This window comes from Watersipora subatra, chromosome 2, assembly GCF_963576615.1.
Source record: "Watersipora subatra chromosome 2, tzWatSuba1.1, whole genome shotgun sequence".
NCBI classification, from domain to species: Eukaryota; Metazoa; Bryozoa; class Gymnolaemata; order Cheilostomatida; family Watersiporidae; genus Watersipora; species Watersipora subatra.
In genome coordinates, this window is record NC_088709.1 from 75,368,025 (window position 1) to 75,386,650 (window position 18,626).

Genomic DNA, 18,626 nt, shown 5'->3' on the forward strand with positions numbered 1-18,626 from the left:
CTATTTGGTGTAACTCAACCCTTCACCACTCAGGTTCTTCACCAACTCATTGGAGCGTCTCCCACCTGTTGAAATACAGATGGCTACCAAAATATTTAAGATATGCCGAGTGTGAAGCAGAGCTGGCCTGGCTGCAGCTTGTCAAGTTTCAAAGGAACTTAATGTGACAGAAGCCTAGTGATTGATATCAACTAACAAAGATGTGTTAATTTTTAATATTAAGCCAGAAAAGCGGTAGGCCTGGGGATATCATATAACTTGTGAGAGCGTAGGAAACTGACAAGCCAGGTCTCTTACACTCATGCATGACAAATACCTATTTCTGTGTTCATGTACTCACTTATTCACTGATATACACAAGCATTCACGCACTCATGTTCTCATGCATTCATAGATTCATACTCTCACATACCTATGCAACCATTTAGCATTATCAAGTTTTGCTGTTCCAATGATACAGTAATGTTACATTCAGAGGGGGAGTAGGCCTTATCTCACCTGGACTGAGATCTTGTGCGCTAGCCGGAGGCGATTCAACTAAGTATCCTAGTCGATGGGCCGAGCTCTGCGCTGACGGCTCTTGTTGGGATGCTGTGGCAGCAGGCTGGGAAGGTGAAGTAGCTGTAGGGACACTTCCTGTGGATGCAGCGGTATGGTAATAAGTGCCCATTGGGGTAGTCACTGGGGTCCTGTAATACAGTCTAGCACATTTGCATAAAGGCTATACCAAATCAAAATGCTTTTGGATCTAAAGCTATCCTAAGTTCAAAAGATTTGTTCAAGTAAAATCTTATTTAGGTATTCTCAAGAGCGTTACTTGAGAAGCCAGATTCAAAAGAAAAGCTTTGCATGTATCTATAGCTCACCCTTGACCTGCATCGGGTATGTTGCTAAACATGCCTTGTCCCTGTGAAGTGCTCACATACATGGTCAATGGAGTCTGCAAAGAACATAGAGGTACCACATGTTAGTATAAAGTAGGAGGCAACTATAGATTTATCATAATTCTGGCAGATTGATTACTTATGACATCATATGAGTTACTTCACGATATCACAGGAGTTACCACATGACATCATAGGAAGAGTTATCTCATGACATCATAGGAGTTACCTCATGACATCATGAGAGTTATCTCATGACATTATAGGAAGAGTTACCTCATGACATCATAGGAGTTACCCCATGACATCATAGGAGTTAGCTCATGACATCATAAGATGTTTCTTATGACATCACAGGAGTTCCAAAATGACATCATAGATGCTCTCTTCTGACATCAGAAGTTATCTTATGACATCATAGGAGTTCCCTTATGATATCATAGATGGTCTTTTATGACATCATAGATGTTTTTTGACATCCTGGGAGTTCACTTATGATGTTATAAAATTTCATTTATGACATCATAGGATAGAGGTTGGACTATAATATAAAACAAGGGCATACTGTGTCAGACAAAATATAGTAGCGTAAAATTATAATTACTTTAAACATTTTAGTAGCAGGTTTAGTCAGCCTCAAACATGTCACCTTATAATCACAATATTAAGGCTGTTTAGAGTTGTATTCCCTGACTTCAACAACTCTCAAATCTGATAAAAATTTGAAACAGCTATTAAAGTTTCAATCGGAATCATTCAACTAGAAAGTAGCCTTAGCACCCATGAGATGAAACCCTAAACTAACAAACTGAAGACTTGATTTACGAGTCTTGTTGAAAGCAAACTAGGCTTGAGACTAAACTGACAGCTTAGCCTGAGAGCCTAGCCTGAGAGCTTAGTGTGAGAGCTTAGTGTGAGAGCTTAGTGTGAGAGCTTAGCCTGAGAACTTAGCCTGAGAGCTTAGCCTGAGAGCTTAGCCTGAGAGCTTAGCCTGAGAACTTAGCCTGAATGTAAAGCCAAGGAACAACTTGGAGTAAGAGTGAGTGCAAACTTCACCTACGAGTCATGTACCCACTTAGTCTAAGAATCACATGCCAACTTACTCTAAGGCCTCCGTGAGGGGCAGAATTTCCAAAGGGAACCTGATAGTTCAAACCAGGCACCTGGCCTCCTAGAGCTGTTGCCAATGGAGAGCTTCCTTTTTCTACAAATTTTTTCATTGTTTCAAAACAAACCTGAGTCATTGGATATGAGAAGGCAACTTCAGAGATTTGTACATTTTATCATTTATCATTTTTGCTGAAAAATACAAACTCCTAACACCACATCTATGAGCAGGAGATGCCTGAGAGCACTTGACCAAAAACTAAAAATTGAATTCATCGCAAGCATATTTTGATGAGCTAATCTAAGAATGGGAAACAATTTTAAATATTTTGAAAAGTTAAAAAAGTGTTTTGATACTTGTAGCTTGTAGCTTTTGTAGCTTGTTTTTATACTTGTAGCTGAATGTATAAAATAGCTATAATGAGTAGATATTTATTATGTTATTATGTTATTGGTATCATACATGTATCTTAAAAAGGTGATTTTGATACTTCCAGATGAGGAGTTGAAGAGCAAATAAATATTAGTTAAAAGGTTGAATTTATAGTTAGAGATCTGATATATCTATAAATAGACCTTAAATATCTACTGTATAACTAGACCTTAATTATCTATAACTAGAAACCTTAAAATCTATGTCTATTTCAACAATACCTAGCATCACACAGTCACAGAGAGAATCTGGGAAGGATGTTGTCTCTGACATGAGTTTTCTATCAATTTAATAGCAAATATTTAGGTAATGATGCGCAGGTAAACATACATCTTGAGGCATATTCAAGTAAATACTGTAGGTGATATGAGGCACTCAAACTAGGTGCAGCAGACCTGTGTACTCACCTTTCAGGTCCTGTGAGTTGGTCATCTTTGTATTACTTCGTTTAGCTGTTACACAGAGCCTATGGTAAAAAAGAGGAGCTCATTCATCACTGAGGGTATTCTATGGTAAAACATTGAGACAAACATCTGAAGGTTGTATGATCCTGATAATACATGTTATCAGGATAATACATATCAGAATAATATATATCAAGATAATATGTATTATCCTAATAAAACATACTATCGGGATAATCTCTGAGAATATTCTATGATAAAACATAGAGACAAACATCTGAAAGTTGTGGGATTCTGATAATATATATTATCATGATCATAAATATCAGGATCATACATATCAGGATAAAATGTATCAGGATAATATGTATTATCCTGATAAAACATACTATCAGGATAATCTCTGAGGATAATCTATGGTAAAACATGGAGACAAACATCTGAAAAATGCCTCATTTAGTGCTCATACTAAGCAACCTCTTGTCTCTATGCAAAGAAAAATAAGTTCATAAATACTAAAGCCCTGGCAGCTGGCTTTCTGAAGGTGGATTACATCACTCCTAACGCTTGCTTCGGCTGACCATTTGCTTGGTTACCACTACTTTCATAGAATTATACCAAGTAAATGGTTTTATAGCTTGTTCACTTTGAAATGATGTTAGGCAACTCCTTCAAATGCTGTGGTGAAAGTTACTCCACAAGCCCGGCTAGGGTTTGTGCCCCCTTTTCACTATACAGTATACCTCACTGATGAGAATGATGAAAAGAACATCTGGTCTTTATATTAAGTTGATACCTTACTATAAATCTATCTGCTACATGATTAGAGGGCTCACAACTAAGATAAACAGTACTGACACTGGGCTTAAGAAGATATACAATAAACACTGTACAATATGCAGTGAACATTGTATATTGCACACTGTACAATATACAATGTATTCTGTACAATATACAGAGCACAATATACAATGTACACTGTACAGTATACAATGTGCACTATACATTATAAAGTGTAGATTGTATATTGCACACTGTACAATATACAATGTATTCTGTATAATATACAGTGTGATTTTACAATATAAAGTACGAAATGTACACTAGGCGATATCAAGTGTACATTGTACAGTGAAAATTGTATATTGTACAATGTATATTGTACATTTTACAATATACAGAGTACAACATGTATACGATATATGGCACGCATTGTATATTGAAGTGTATGTTGTACAGTGTATATTATACAGTATACACTGCACATTACAAAATATACAATATACACGACAATACATGGTGTACATTTTAGCAAACTAAAAATGATTATAAACACTAACTAGTATGGCTATGGCTGAATCATAGTATACCGCAGAATATTCTACAAACACTATCAGACGGCAGACGGAAGGGCACAGACTGTTTATAGTAATGCTACCATCTTCGACAGACTAGGCCTTCATTTTAATCAAAACAGCCAAATCATATACGAATTGGAATTTACATGTAATGAGATTTGTGCAACAAAATGAATATTTAATTTAAACTATGATGTAGAAGATATGGATTTTTAACTACTGCCTTCCTTTATTGCTTATACAGTCAAACATGGATAACTCGCCCACGGATAGCTCGAAAACATGGTTAATTCGAACGGTTTCTTTGGTCCGTTCCCACGTAATGATAAATTGCTATAGATAACTCGAACTCAACACTGTTAATTCGAACTGTTTTTTGCCCAACGGCTACCGAAACGGTTGTTATCGCTTTAGAAAATCACTTTATTCAAAGCCATAGAGGTAAACCTCATCTTTTCGTAATTCATAAGCGTTGTTATTACCACCATCGGCAAAATAATTTTGTCAACGACTTTTCTAAAGGTTTGGTCAAATTTGATTTATACTGCTATACGATTAATAGCACGGGCTTGCCGGGTCACGCGCGCAAGTATTTTCGCCACGCACATACAAAACAAAAACAGCATGTTGTTTTGTATGTGCGTGGCGAAAATCCTTGAGTGCGTGACCCGGCTAGCCCGTGACGAATAGTTTTCCGACGTTGATTCCGTGTTGAATCAACGTCGGAATGTTGAATGTTTAAAACGTCTTAAAATTGCTTTTATTAAACGTATACGTTGTCTTAGCTAAAAAAACTATTCATCGTTTGACCTAAACACAGAATACGTGTGTACATTCAATAAGTATCCATTCAAAAAGCGTGAGTGATATACAATGTACCGTTAAACCTCGTAAAACTTTTAATTGAACTGCCTCGGAGTGTTGCTCTTAACGAATGCCAGGTAAAGTAAGGGATTTTTCTTTGGTAACTTTTTCTTGAAGTTGCATAAACTTCAAGAAAAATCGGCAAAATTGATCGTGGGTAAAACGCTCAAAAGAAAAAGATGTTTTTTCTTTTGAGCATTTCAACAACGATCAAGTTTTGCCAATGTCAATCTAAAAAAACGTCCTGGCAATAACATCACCTCAAACAACAAACCAATCTCAAGTGATAGAAAAATCTCTATACTTTTTGATAAAAACGTTTTAAACTTTACATTAGAAGCATTTAATTTGAAACAAGCCATTTGTGCTTTTGATTTATATTATAGTTTGCATATGTACATGTATCTACTAATAAATAAGTAAATACATGGACTTGTGACAGTGCTCTGATAACTTGAACGTTCTGATAATTCGAACACTTTTGCTCGGTCCCTTGAAGTTCGAGTTATCCATGTTTGACTGTAGTTGTAGTTACACATAAATAGCAAGCCAGAAATGTGTATTTTTTTGTTCACAATACTATTTTTAAAATCATTACTCAGCTTTCAACATAACTATATGGAAATGAAATATAATTATTTGAGTGGAACAATTAATACTAAATGATGCTGGTATTTACAGATCTGGCAGTAAATCTGATGGGCAACACCTATCCTATAATTTATCCTACATCAACATATCCTAAGGCTGCTAGGATTCACCTTTTATAATTTACAAGATTTAGTTTGATTATCAGGATAATTTGTATACATTTTATCCTGATAATACGTATTATTAGAATAATTTGTTTTATCCTAAAAATACATGTTATCAGGATAACATGTTTTTGGAAATAACATTAACTTATCTTAATATAAGTGTATCCTAATAACATTGCAGCCTGTCATTGGGATGCAACCCTTCGATGTTCAGTATTGCTGCTCGTCTCTAATCAAACTGATAGGCGGAGAGATAAATATCGTATATTAGGCCTACTTTTGAAATTTTTGTTTCGACACTTTTTACAATAAATTTATTATTATCATCATCACTTGATACATTTTTGATAATCAATTAACATAATATGTTGAATTGCTCTTTTGTTCACTTGATATCAGTTAGGGAAAAACCTAAATATGATGGCAGAACCTGCGATATTAGCAATTAATTATGGTGAAACCTTTTAATGAGAGTTTATATGCTTTCCCTTTTTTACTTTGATCAACTTACAGATAAGAAACAACGAATGTTTAGTATGAGTAGCAATTTTGTTACTGCCTTCCATAGCAACAGCAGCCATATTGTATATTGTCTTACTGGGCAACAGCGGCCATATTTCTGACTGCCTTCCTTGGCAACAGTAGCCATACTGTTGACTATCTTCCTTAGAAACAACACCTATAATTGTATACTGCCGACCTTGGCAACAGCACCTATATTGTATACTGCCTTTCTGGGCAACAGTAGCCATATTGTTGACTATCTTCCTTGGCAACAACAGCCATAATTGTATACTGCCGACCTTGGCAACAGTACAAATATTTTATACTATCTTTCTGGTCAACAGCAGCCATATTGTCGACTGCCTTCCTGGGCAACAGTAGCCATATTGTTGACTACCTTCCTTGGCAACAACAGCCATAATTGTATACTGCCGACCTTGGCAACAGTACAAATATTTTATACTATCTTTCTGGTCAACAGCAGCCATATTGTCGACTGCCTTCCTTGGCAACAGTAGCCATTTTGTGTACTGCCTATCTTAGCAAAAGCAGCCATATTGTATACTGCCTATCTTAGCAACCGCAGCCATATTGCGTACTGCCTATCTTAGCAACAGTAGCCATATTGTGTACTGCCTATCTTAGCAACAGCAGCCATATTGTATACTAGTTTACCCTAGGACGCTTATGTATTCGCGGCATCTAACTTTCGCGTTTTCGCGGTGTCATCCTCTCGCGAAAGTTTCCTGTGCGAAACTAAACTATCATAACAAACGAGCGAAAAAGCGAAACTAAATAGCTTTGTTCATTGATACTGTAGAATGGAATTTTATAACGACATTTATTTTAACGTTTTTAATGACCACTATAGCATCGTTAAAATATAAACCAACAAAATAATTTGACTATCAAAATTTATTACGTTATTATTTTGCAATTAATTATGATTATTTTCCCATTAAGAATGATTTATAATGATAGGAATTTGATGTCAATGCACACGAATTAGTAGATTATCGTTTGCTGGGGACATCAATCAATGCAGTGAGCACCGTGTGTTGAAAGAAAATAAGACACATGCACTGACACTCGCAGTACTACACAAGCAGCATGGCTCTGGAAAGGTTTGGATTCACCACTGACACCTCTTCACATACCTGCCAACTCTCACGCATTGGGCGTGAGACTCACGCAATCACCCCAAAGAAAAAATGAAAATGCGTGAGCAATGCGTGAGATTTTTGCCCCAATTTCAAAAATTTTATACATGCTATCATTGATACATCAATTGCCCCAAAACCAAATCTCACGCATTGCCCCACTCGTGGGTTGGCAGGTCTGCCTCTTCAATAACTTGTAATTTTTTGAGATTTGTTTTGTTTTAAGTGATGTGACTGACGAGACGTTTTTAAATTAAAATAGGCAAAACATGACCGCAGTTAAAATGCTCAGAAAAAGACATCTTTTTCTTTTGAGCGTTTTAACAAAGATCAATTTTGCGGATTTTATTTTAAGTTCATTCGGAGGCTTTTACGTTTTCGATGGGACATGGCCAAGCGGGTGTTTGATAAAACTTAATCTTCTGCAAACCTTTATAAAAGTCGTTAACAAAAATATTTTGCCTCTGATGATGATAATAATGATGCCTAAGAACTACTAGAAGTTGATGTTTGTCTCTATGGCTTGGAATGAAGTGATATTCCACAGCGATAAAAACCGCGTCCATGGCCGTTGGGCGAATAACTTTTCGAATAAATGATGTTGAGGTCGAGTTATCTGAAGGAATTTATCATTGCGTTGGAACTGACCAAACAAATCCGTTTGAGTTGACCTTGTGTTTGAGATGAAATGTTACATTTTATCTGAGGGCGAGTTATCCGAGTTGGACTGCACTTACCGTAAAAAATTCCCAAAAAGTTGGGGCGGCTCAGCCGGCCAGCTAGCTGCCCCAGTGAAAACGGGCCTGTTGATAGTCCAAGAAACAAATGGCAGCAAGCGATCAAATTGCATTATCGACCTTGCCCACACCATTCTACCTGCGGTTCACAATTACAAACTAGTCGCAAATTGAAATTTTTTTTTATCGGTGAACTGAACCTGAGGAATCTAATTATGTTTGTTCCACTGCATTTATTTTCACATCACTATATTTTCGCACTCATCAGAGCTGCGAAATTAAGTTGCTCCGAAATTTTAGTCTGCGAGCTACTCACAAAACTAAATACTAGCGAAATATAAGTGTCCTAGGGTAGTTTTATTACTTACACATCTCGGTCATCTTGAACCCACGTGCTGTGAACTGTAACTAGGTCATCAGTCGTGGTACTGTCATCTGCGACCTGAGTCCATAAATCGTCTCTCATCAGCCATCTAGCAGTTTGGCGAAGGCCATTGCCCGAAAGAGCGGATTCCTCAGTGCTAAAAGTACATAGCGACCCCATCTGAAGACCTCATTGAGACTTAAAGTATGCAAAACTTGTGGAAAAGACGCTGCTTGGCATTAGAGAATGGACCATTTCAACGAGCCAAACACACCATTTTGTGTAATAGTAGGAGTTTGAATGTTGTTACATTATCAGATTATTGCATATCACACTATAAAATACATGTAGTAGCTATTGTTTGAGGCATTACATACAGACTTTCGAAACATTTTAAATCGACTGCTGCAAATTGGACAGTAGGTAGAAACTGGTTATTGCAACATTACATATTGGCTATTGCAGCATTATATATTGGCTATTGCAGCATTAAATATTAGTTATTGACTCAGTAAATCTTAGCTCTTGCAGCATTATATATTGGCTATTGCAGCATTAAATATTGGCTATTGCAGGATTATATATTGGCTATTGCAGCATTATATATTGGCTATTGCAGCATTATATATTGGCTATTGCAGCATTATATATTGGCTCTTGCAGCATTAAATATTAGCTATTAAAGCAGTAAATCTTAGCTCTTGCATCATTATATATTGGCTATTGCAGCACTATATATTGGCTATTGCAGCATTATATATTGGCCATTGCAGCATTATGTATTGGCTATTGCAGCATTATATCTTAGCTCTTGCAGCCTTATATATAGACTACTGCAGTATTATATATTGGCTATTGCAGCATTATATATTGGCTATTGCAGCATTATACATTGGCTATTGCAGCATTATATATTGGCTATTGCAGCATTATATATTGACTACTGCAGCATTATATCTTAGCTCTTGCAGCATTATATATAGACTACTGCAGCATTATATATTGGCTATTGCAGGATTATATATTGGCTATTGCAGCATTATATCTTAACTCTTGCAGCATTATATATAGACTACTGAAGCATTATATCTTAGCTCTTTCAGCATTATATATAGACTACTGAAGCATTATATCTAGCGTATTTGCTCCCATAAAGTGACATATATTGCTTAGTGAATTGATCGAGCTTGTGTCGCTGAGTTGGTAAGGTGTTTTGCTAGTGAATCAGATGGTCTCACATCAAATCTTTGCCGGTACGGACGATTTTTTCCAGGACTTTAATAGCTATAGCTGGAACTACACACTAATATACACACAACCAACATTGAGGACCATATATACCGTAAGTCCTCATGCTCAAGCCGCCCGGCTTGTGCTCGCAAACAGATGACTCACAAAGGAAAAAATAATCCTCCAACAAGCCGACTGTGGTATCTAGCCGCCCTTACCAACAAGCCACATATGCCCACAGACCGCGGCTAATGACTGAGGTTTTGTCGTCCTTGACCCTTTTGGGAGCGAGAGTGTTGCGACGGGTTTCGCTATACCCCGTCCTCTTGAATAAGAAAACAGGCTACATCAGCACACGTGAAAAGATTTTTCTTTACTTCCAAGTTCAAATTAAAATTCCTGAACCCTTGCATCAAGAACTTACTTGCCATGTCTCAGCTAGATTTTTATTGCGCTGTTAGAGGGCTTATAGGCTACACTGTGGGTTTTTCATGAAGGTTTAGCACTAGAGGACATGGTTGTATCAAGTTAATGAGTTCAGTCTTGCTACTGCAAACAATGTGAAATAACTGAACGCCTGTGGCTTGCTGCAATTTGTTTGATGCGGTGAGTTTTGCACTCAGTTTGGTCCATAGTTTCTGCTTCGATGTCAGCAGGTATTAACACGCTCTCAACCACTTGTCTCTCACGAATTCATCTCGACTTAGAGCGATAAATTCTTTTTCAGTCTAAAGTATTCCATAAACATGACCTTGAAAATAAGTGAGTAGGTCGCCAAAAACCCCGTAGATAAAAATGTATCATAAATGTGGTTCTATGGTTATAGCGCCGGAGCTGAGCAGAGACCGCATTTATCGAGAAGCCACCCTGAGCCCCACGCAAAAATTAATAGTTTGGCCTTTAGCCGCGGTCTATGACCTTGAAAGAAGCCACGCCCAACGCCAAGCCGCACGGCTTGAGCATGAGGACTTACGGTATATAGATTAGATTCCATATTAGTAGCTCATAGCACACATTATTAAGATATTCATGTCAAATACCAGATCTTTAACCAGATCGAGTAACTTAAACAATAGTACATAGTTGCAAAATGATACCCTGATATCAAACAGACTATAATTTTGATATAGTGTTTGATAAGGTATGAATTTTCTTGAGCAAATATGTATTAAGCATTATTACCAATTGTCACGGTAGATAGCGGTTTGCATGGACATGACAATGGTTATACCTTTATAATTGTAAGAGCAGAGTCACTCACTTAACTATAAATAACATATTTATTACACCAGTTGTTCCTATTAACTTGAAACTTGGTAAACAAAAGTATATAACCTATACACGTCTAACATATTTCTTGTTATTAAAATTTTCATGACGAAACATTCAAATAATGCCATTTTTACAGAAACACATCTGAACGACTTTTATTTAAAGGAAACTTTCTATTTTCATCTATTTTCATTCGAGGACTTTTAGTAGTTATATTATGCTCCCTCAAGGAAACATAGAGAGGTAAAGCGGGATTTACAGATAACAAAAACATGTAAGTAAAGGCATCTTACCCATCACGGTTAAGCTGGACCTGAGTGCCAATGCTAACTGCAGCAGCAGACCTTGTCTGCTGGGCTGGCTGAGGTCTATCTTCTGTTGAGCCAGACGCATTAGTTAGACGGTTACTGCGACCCGCATGCAATCCAGATGGACCAGTTGACGGTGTCCTAGAGGTATTTTGACCAACCGTGGAAGCTAGCTGTCTCTCAGCTTGTCCAACATCTTCTGGCATCCTGTTCGCAATATGACTGGGTGCTTCCGTACTTTCTGACTCACCAGTGTATCCAAGCGCAAGCTGTTTTGCAGAAGAGTTCATTTCTCTAGATGGAGTTTGTCTAGGTGCCTCCATGTTTTCTGATTCACCTGAGTATCCGAGCGTAAGCTGTTTTCCACCAGAGTTCATTTTTTTAGATGGAGCTTGTCTAGGTGCCTCCATGTTTTCTGACTCACCAGAGTATCCAAGGGCAAACTGTTTGCCACCAGAGTTCATTGTTCTAGATGGAGTTTGCCTGGTTGTCTTCATGTTTTCTGATTCACCTGAGTATCCCAGGGCAAGTTGCTTTCCAGGAGAGTCCATTGTTCTAGATGGAGTTTGTCTGGCTGTCTCCATGTTTTCTGACGGACCTGAATATCCAAGTGTAAGCTGTTTTCCGGGAGAATCCATTGTTCTAGATTCAATTTGATATGATTCCTCCATGTTTTCTGACTCATCTGTGTACCCCAGTGCAAGTTGTTTTCCAGGGGAATCCATTGTTCTAGACTCAACTTGATATGATTCTTCCATGTTTTCTGACTCATCTGTGTACCCAAGTGCAAGTTGTTTTCCAGGAGAATCCATTGTTCTAGATTCAATTTGATATGATTCATCCATGTTTTCTGACTCATCTGTGTACCCAAGTGCCAGCTGTTTTCCTTGAGGATTCATTGTTCTAGATTCAATTTGATACGATTCGTCCATGTTTTCTGACTCATCTGTGTACCCAAGTGCCAGCTGTTTTCCGGGAGAATCCATTGTTCTAGATTCAACCTGATATGATTCCTCCATGTTTTCTGACTCATCTGTGTACCCAAGTGCAAGTTGTTTTCCAGGAGAATCCATTGTTCTAGATTCAATTTGATATGATTCCTCCATGTTTTCTGACTCATCTGTGTATCCAAGTGCCAGCTGTTTTCCAGGAGAATCCATTGTTCTAGATTCAATTTGATATGATTCCTCTACATTTTCCGATTCATCCATATACCCAAGTGCAAGTTGTTTGCTAGGAGAATCCATAGCCTTAGAGGCAATTTGATTGGACGTCTCTATAGTTTCTGACTCCCCTGAGTATCCAAGGGCAAGCTGTTTTTCTGGAGAATCCATTGTTCTAGATGGTTCATATGTTGCCTCCATGTTTTCTGACTCATTTGTGTATCCCAGGGCAAGTTGTTTTCCAGGGGAATCTGTTATTTTGGATGCCTCCATGATTTCTGGCTCACCTGAGTATTCAAGTGTGAGCTGTTTTCCAGGAGAATCTATTGGCCTAGATGAATTTTGATTGGATGTCTCCATGTTTTCTGACTCCTTTGAATTACCAATCGAAAGCTGCTTCCCATTTTGTTCTTCAGATGCAACTGCCATCTGCAACTCGCTCTTCAACAATGAGCTGCTAATCATGTCCGTTCTCATGGCTACTTGAAAGCCAACTGGTTTGGCAGCAAAACTAGCCGGATGACGAGCCTGCAAAGGGGCAGCGAGCCTAGAGAAAACAAAAGCACGCAGACTAACTATTGCCGGTAACTCTTTCTGTGCCGCTTCATGAAGTTTACTGGCATGAGAAGAGGCCTTTGCTATATCAGCTTGAGGAGACGTTGTTGGCGTATTAAAAACTTGTGTGTCATCCTTTCTGCAAAATAAAGCCATGCCAATAAAGAATGCATTTTTTCCATATGAATCAAGTTTGTTCATACACCCCTTCCCATTGGTGGTAATTCACATATCCTGTTTCATGTTGCATATAGCCGGTTCTTCTAAAGACAACAAGACAATGAATTATCGTGGTTAGTCTAATAGTAGCTCGTACTCATTTAAAACAGTTAACCTGCAACCCTACTATCTACAAACCTTTTAAATATTGTCTACAATATTTCATATCGCATTTGAGAAAGCATAATAACATAATCATACACTTTCAACAGCTGGGCAGAACATACAGAAACATGCTTTCAACACACACTCATGTAATGTTTCCTTTTTGGACCAAATAAATATTCTTAAAATGATATATCTGAAAGAGCTCTATAGTAAATCACCTACTAAAGAACAACAGAGCTTTGCGAACGCGTATCCAAATACATTTATTTAACTTTTCGTATTTATTGTTTTATTTTTATATAATAATTATTTTATAGCTATCATATAATTAGGATATAATAAAATATACGGTAAAAGTAATATTTTTTATTATATTATTTTAAAGGTTGACTTGCAACAAAATTCACATTACAGTTATTTGGTATCAAAACATTCACCATGTCTTACTCTGTTGTGTTGTAGGTGAAAAATATGTGGAAATGTGATTACAAGCTCTTAAAAGCTCAAAAACAAACAGTTAATCGTCGCCATCACAAAACTGCCGTAGATTAGAATCTCTTTCCAAAACGGCTCAAATGTGACGTAGTTGTACAAGATGGCTTCTATTTACAGATTCATGCCACCTCATTCATCGAAATATTTTCACAAATATACTTCATGCATTCAATAAAACCATGTCTATTGTTCTTACGCTTCTATTTTATCATCATTGTAATGCTGTCACTTTTAGCACTGATATCTTATAACTTACCGTAAAAATTTGTTTAATTTTTTAGCCTAAGCTCAAAGGAGTACATATCATTGTTTAATAATCATGACAAGCCGGTTGGTCACCTGTGGTAATCAAAAAGTGCTGCAGAAATTAATTGCCAAGTATTGGGTCACATGATCAGATTACGACTAGCCGATTAGACCAAGTCGAAACAAAACTGTAAAGTAGCGAGCATCTATATTTGGTAAGGGCTCTTCTGTAACACCCCAAGTGTTTGTCATAAACTAGTGCTACAAGAAGTTTTATATTGAGCCTTTTATTGGCCTTTCAATTCACGTGAGAACATCACGTGACAAGAAATAATAACCAAATGTAATGACAACATCAGAGAAATAAACTGATTCCAATCTACGGCGGCTTTTCGTTTTTGAGCTTTGGAAAGCTTGTAATCACATATCCACATATTTTTCACCTACAAAACGGCAGAGTAAGACATCATGAATCTTTTGATACCGCATAACTTTAATGTGAATTTTGTTGCAGGTCAACCTTTAACATTTATTAATAATAGACAATATTTATTTATTATATTATTTTAAAGGTTGACTTGCAACAAAATTCACATTACAGTTATTTGGTATCAAAACATTCACCATGTCTTACTCTGTTGTGTTGTAGGTGAAAAATATGTGGAAATGTGATTACAAGCTCTTAAAAGCTCAAAAACAAACAGTTAATCGTCGCCATCACAAAACTGCATATAGCAGATGGTTTATTACAAAACAGGGAAGACGGGTCATTTGTGTGTAATGGCATTGCTAGGGTAGTTGCATGTCTACCCAAGCAAAAGTTAACATGAACATGAAGCAGACTTCCTTGAAAGTGCAAACAGGAAATGTTCTCTAGCGACGTCACTTACTCTGATACAGATACATCGTTACTGAAGCTCGTCGGAGAATCTTCAAATGTCAATTCGCTTCCAAAATTCTCAGCCTGGCCAGGAGTTTGAACAGATATCGAGCTCTTGAATATTGGCACTTGGGTTGTCTTCTCTCTCTGAACAAATGAACAAATCACATTTTGAACACTTTCATATTGAGCTGCAAGTTGAACACGTTGACACTAAAGCTACAAATTTAGCCTCAGGTCCAATCCTCAAGTGATTGAAGATGTTAAGTATTCACAACCTAAGCGAGTCCTTTGAAAGGCAGCATGTTTTTACATTTAGGAAAGTTTAGCAACAAAAAGTATTTATTTAACTCAAAGTGATTCCATTGTGAAATAAGTATTAATTGTTTAGCATGCTTGCTATAGGTCAAGGACAAATACAAGCTGCTCCAAAATCAGTTGAGTGTTTAATCGTTTGTAGGTGTTCAAGATGGCAAATTGGTTAAGCAGGGGACAAAAAATGGCTTTACTTCCTGTGTTATGAAGACATCGTAGTCAACTGGAAATAATAGTAGGTTTCTGATAAACCCGACATCACAAACCTTCAACTCTAAGAACTTGAGTAATAAAGTATGCATTTTAGTGAATTAACTGAAACACATGCAAGCCTTGAGTTATGTTAGGAATAACTAAACATGCTAAATTGAAACTCTTCATAGTCATTAATAACAGCAATTAATATATTTTGGTTTTTTGATAAACGTTACCTAACTTGTGATAAGACATTTAGAAAGAGCAATAGGTGCGGTTAAAATTATTCAAACAACACACCAATCGCGCAGAGAGTACACGTTAATATCAATATTAAGTTTGGTTGAAGAATGTATCGCTGTCCAGGCTGCCACTATTATAAACTCGTCAGCGTTTTAAGATTTTTTGTCATGCTATCAGCTTTCAATATGCAATTACATTTTCATACATTCTTCTTATTATATATGAAAAACACATATAGGCTTATTCTTTAACAAACAAGTATAAATTAAAACTGCCTGGTCACCTACAGTATACCTTACATTATACAGAAAAAGAACAATATACTTTTGAGAGCATTTAATGCAATCTGAAGTTTGGCAGTCTCTTGTTCACCATCTACTAAACTTATAGAAGCACTCCTATTCTTCAACCAATCACAACAGCACCTAGTGAACTTATATAAGCACTCCCACTCTTCAACTAAAGCTGGGCGGTATGTCGGTATTACCGTTTTTTGCAGTACTTGCTTTTAAAACCGAGCGGTAAAAACGTCACAGTGGAACCGCGCGGTGCGGTTCGGTCATTCACGCACCGAGAATACCGAACAATTATGTGAACATTTATGCGGTATCGGTACGCACTCAGGTAGACTGAGCAACCGTTGGCACATGGGAAAAGTGGGGCCAAAATAGAGCAGATTGATTGGTGGATGGAGATGATGTTTCGTCGCAGGGGGGGCCATCCTTTGCAGGAAGAAAAGTCGTCATGCTAGAATGTACGGCGAAGGTATCGCAGAAGGTAAATGCTTTCATTGTTTCTTATTATACTCGATGTTAGGCCATGAGTGGTCACACTTAAGGTTTGTGTCGGTACTTGGTGCATTAGTTGGTATGGCTGGGAGGCATTTGATTTTTTATTCTAATCTCTAAATCTAACGTATGCATGGGTGCGGATCATCATTTTTTTATTTTTGATTCAATAAAGATTGATGCTAATCAGATGGACAGCCGTGAACATTGACTGGCCAATTATTGCAGTTTTAGTGTCCGTACTATTTTTTTTTTATAAATCTAAATGGAGAGGAAATACTAGCTAGGCAGCAGAATTAATGAGAATATTATTTATTCAAGACTCGAACTCAAAATTTTCGTGTTTGTTATGACTGTCAATGATAATTTCCAAACCATACACTTTGTCATTTGCATTATCTTTTTAATTGTAATAATTAATTCCTTATCATTAGGAGTTTTGTTTCCAGTCTGCACTTAACTAACCGTCTGAACTTAAATAAAATCTATCATTTTAATAATGTGCTTTATTTCTTTGAAGCTCTCAAGAACAAAATTTTATCATATAGACATAGTTCAAAGCTTTTAGAATGACAATTACTAATATAGACATTGTTGCTTGCAAAATTTTACTCTTCGTTGTTCACTCTCCTCACGTTCGCGGACTGCTCTATATTTTATGTTTCTGTTTACTTTGTAGTTCGTACTCTAATTGATTTTTGTCATCATTGGTAGGTGAAGACACCGAGGATGCTGATTTGGGGTTTTTATCACCGTCATCATCATCATCATTGAAATCTACCGAAGATGCAGATTTGGAAGTTTTAACACCGACATCATCGAAATCTGATGTTTGGCAATGCTTTGATACACTACATTAGATGTAGAAACCACGCTGCTTACTTCTTTCATGTTAGTTATTATTAAGCACGCAATTTATTTGTATATGTATGTAGGATTGCAGTAAACGCTGTCAAGTTGTATGTTGTTTTATATACGGTATTTGTAATTACATATATAAATAAAATAAATTGTCGTTCATTGCTGAAGAGCTGGGTTTATTCTCAACAAACATGGTAAATGATTTTATGTGTGTCTGTGATTTTGTATTCTATGCTCGCTTTCTACACGCTCGCCTAAAATAAAGAATACACAATATCCAACTTTAAAGTTAAGAGTGGTAGAATGAACCAACAGGTGGATTGTGCAACCTAAATGCCATTCCTTGTACAAAGGGACCCTGTACTCAAGTAGAGCTGGCTAGTGCTGCATAGCAATGGTAGGTAGAACACAACTCCCAAAAATTAATGCGGTTTTGTCTCATTTTGCGGTATTTGTTGGTGTGTAAACCGAACCGTATGTTTTTGGGAGTTGTTTTCTCAATGTCGGTATGCGGTACGGTATCGGTTTAAACAGGTGCGGTCTCGGTATACAGTTGGTGCCCAAAGCCGCCCAGCCTTATCTTCAACCAATCACATCAGCACCTAGTGAACTTATATAAGCACTCCAACTCATCAACCAATCACATCAGCACCTAGTGAATTTATAGAAGCACTCCCACTCTTCAACCAATCACATCAGCACCTAGTGAATTCATAGAAGCACTCCTATTCTTCAACCAATCACATCAGGACCTAGCGAACTTATAGAAGCACTCCTATTCTTCAACCAATCACATCAGCACCTAGTGAACATATAGAAGCACTCCTATTCTTCAACCAATCACATTAGCACCTAGTGAACTTATAGAAACACTCCTATTCTTCAACTAATCACATCAGCACCTAGTGAACTTATAGAACCCGCCCACTCTTCAACCAATCGCATCAGCACCTAGTGAACTTATAGAAACTCTCCTATTCTTCAACCAATCGCATCAGCACCTAGTGAACTTATAGAACCCGCCTACTCTTCAACTAATCACATCAGCACCTAGTGAACTTATAGAACCCGCCCACTCTTCAACCAATCACATCAGCACCTAGTAAACTTATAGAACCCGCCCACTCTTCAACCAATCACATCAGCACCTAGTGAATTTATAGAAGCACTCCCAC

The 18,626-nt window shown here is 37.2% G+C and overlaps 1 protein-coding gene across 1 annotated transcript; it reads right to left on the minus strand.

The window, feature by feature from the left end:
• On the minus strand, positions 1 to 13,257 carry LOC137388566 (uncharacterized). Its single transcript, XM_068075049.1, has 7 exons — positions 11,369 to 13,257; positions 8,578 to 8,730; positions 2,832 to 2,890; positions 1,988 to 2,088; positions 867 to 940; positions 499 to 689; positions 1 to 65 (listed from the first exon to the last, which is right to left on the minus strand). Exons 1-7 carry the CDS (start codon positions 13,255 to 13,257, stop codon positions 1 to 3), a joined length of 2,532 nt encoding a protein of 843 aa, XP_067931150.1.
• Between the last annotated feature and the right edge of the window lie 5,369 nt (positions 13,258 to 18,626).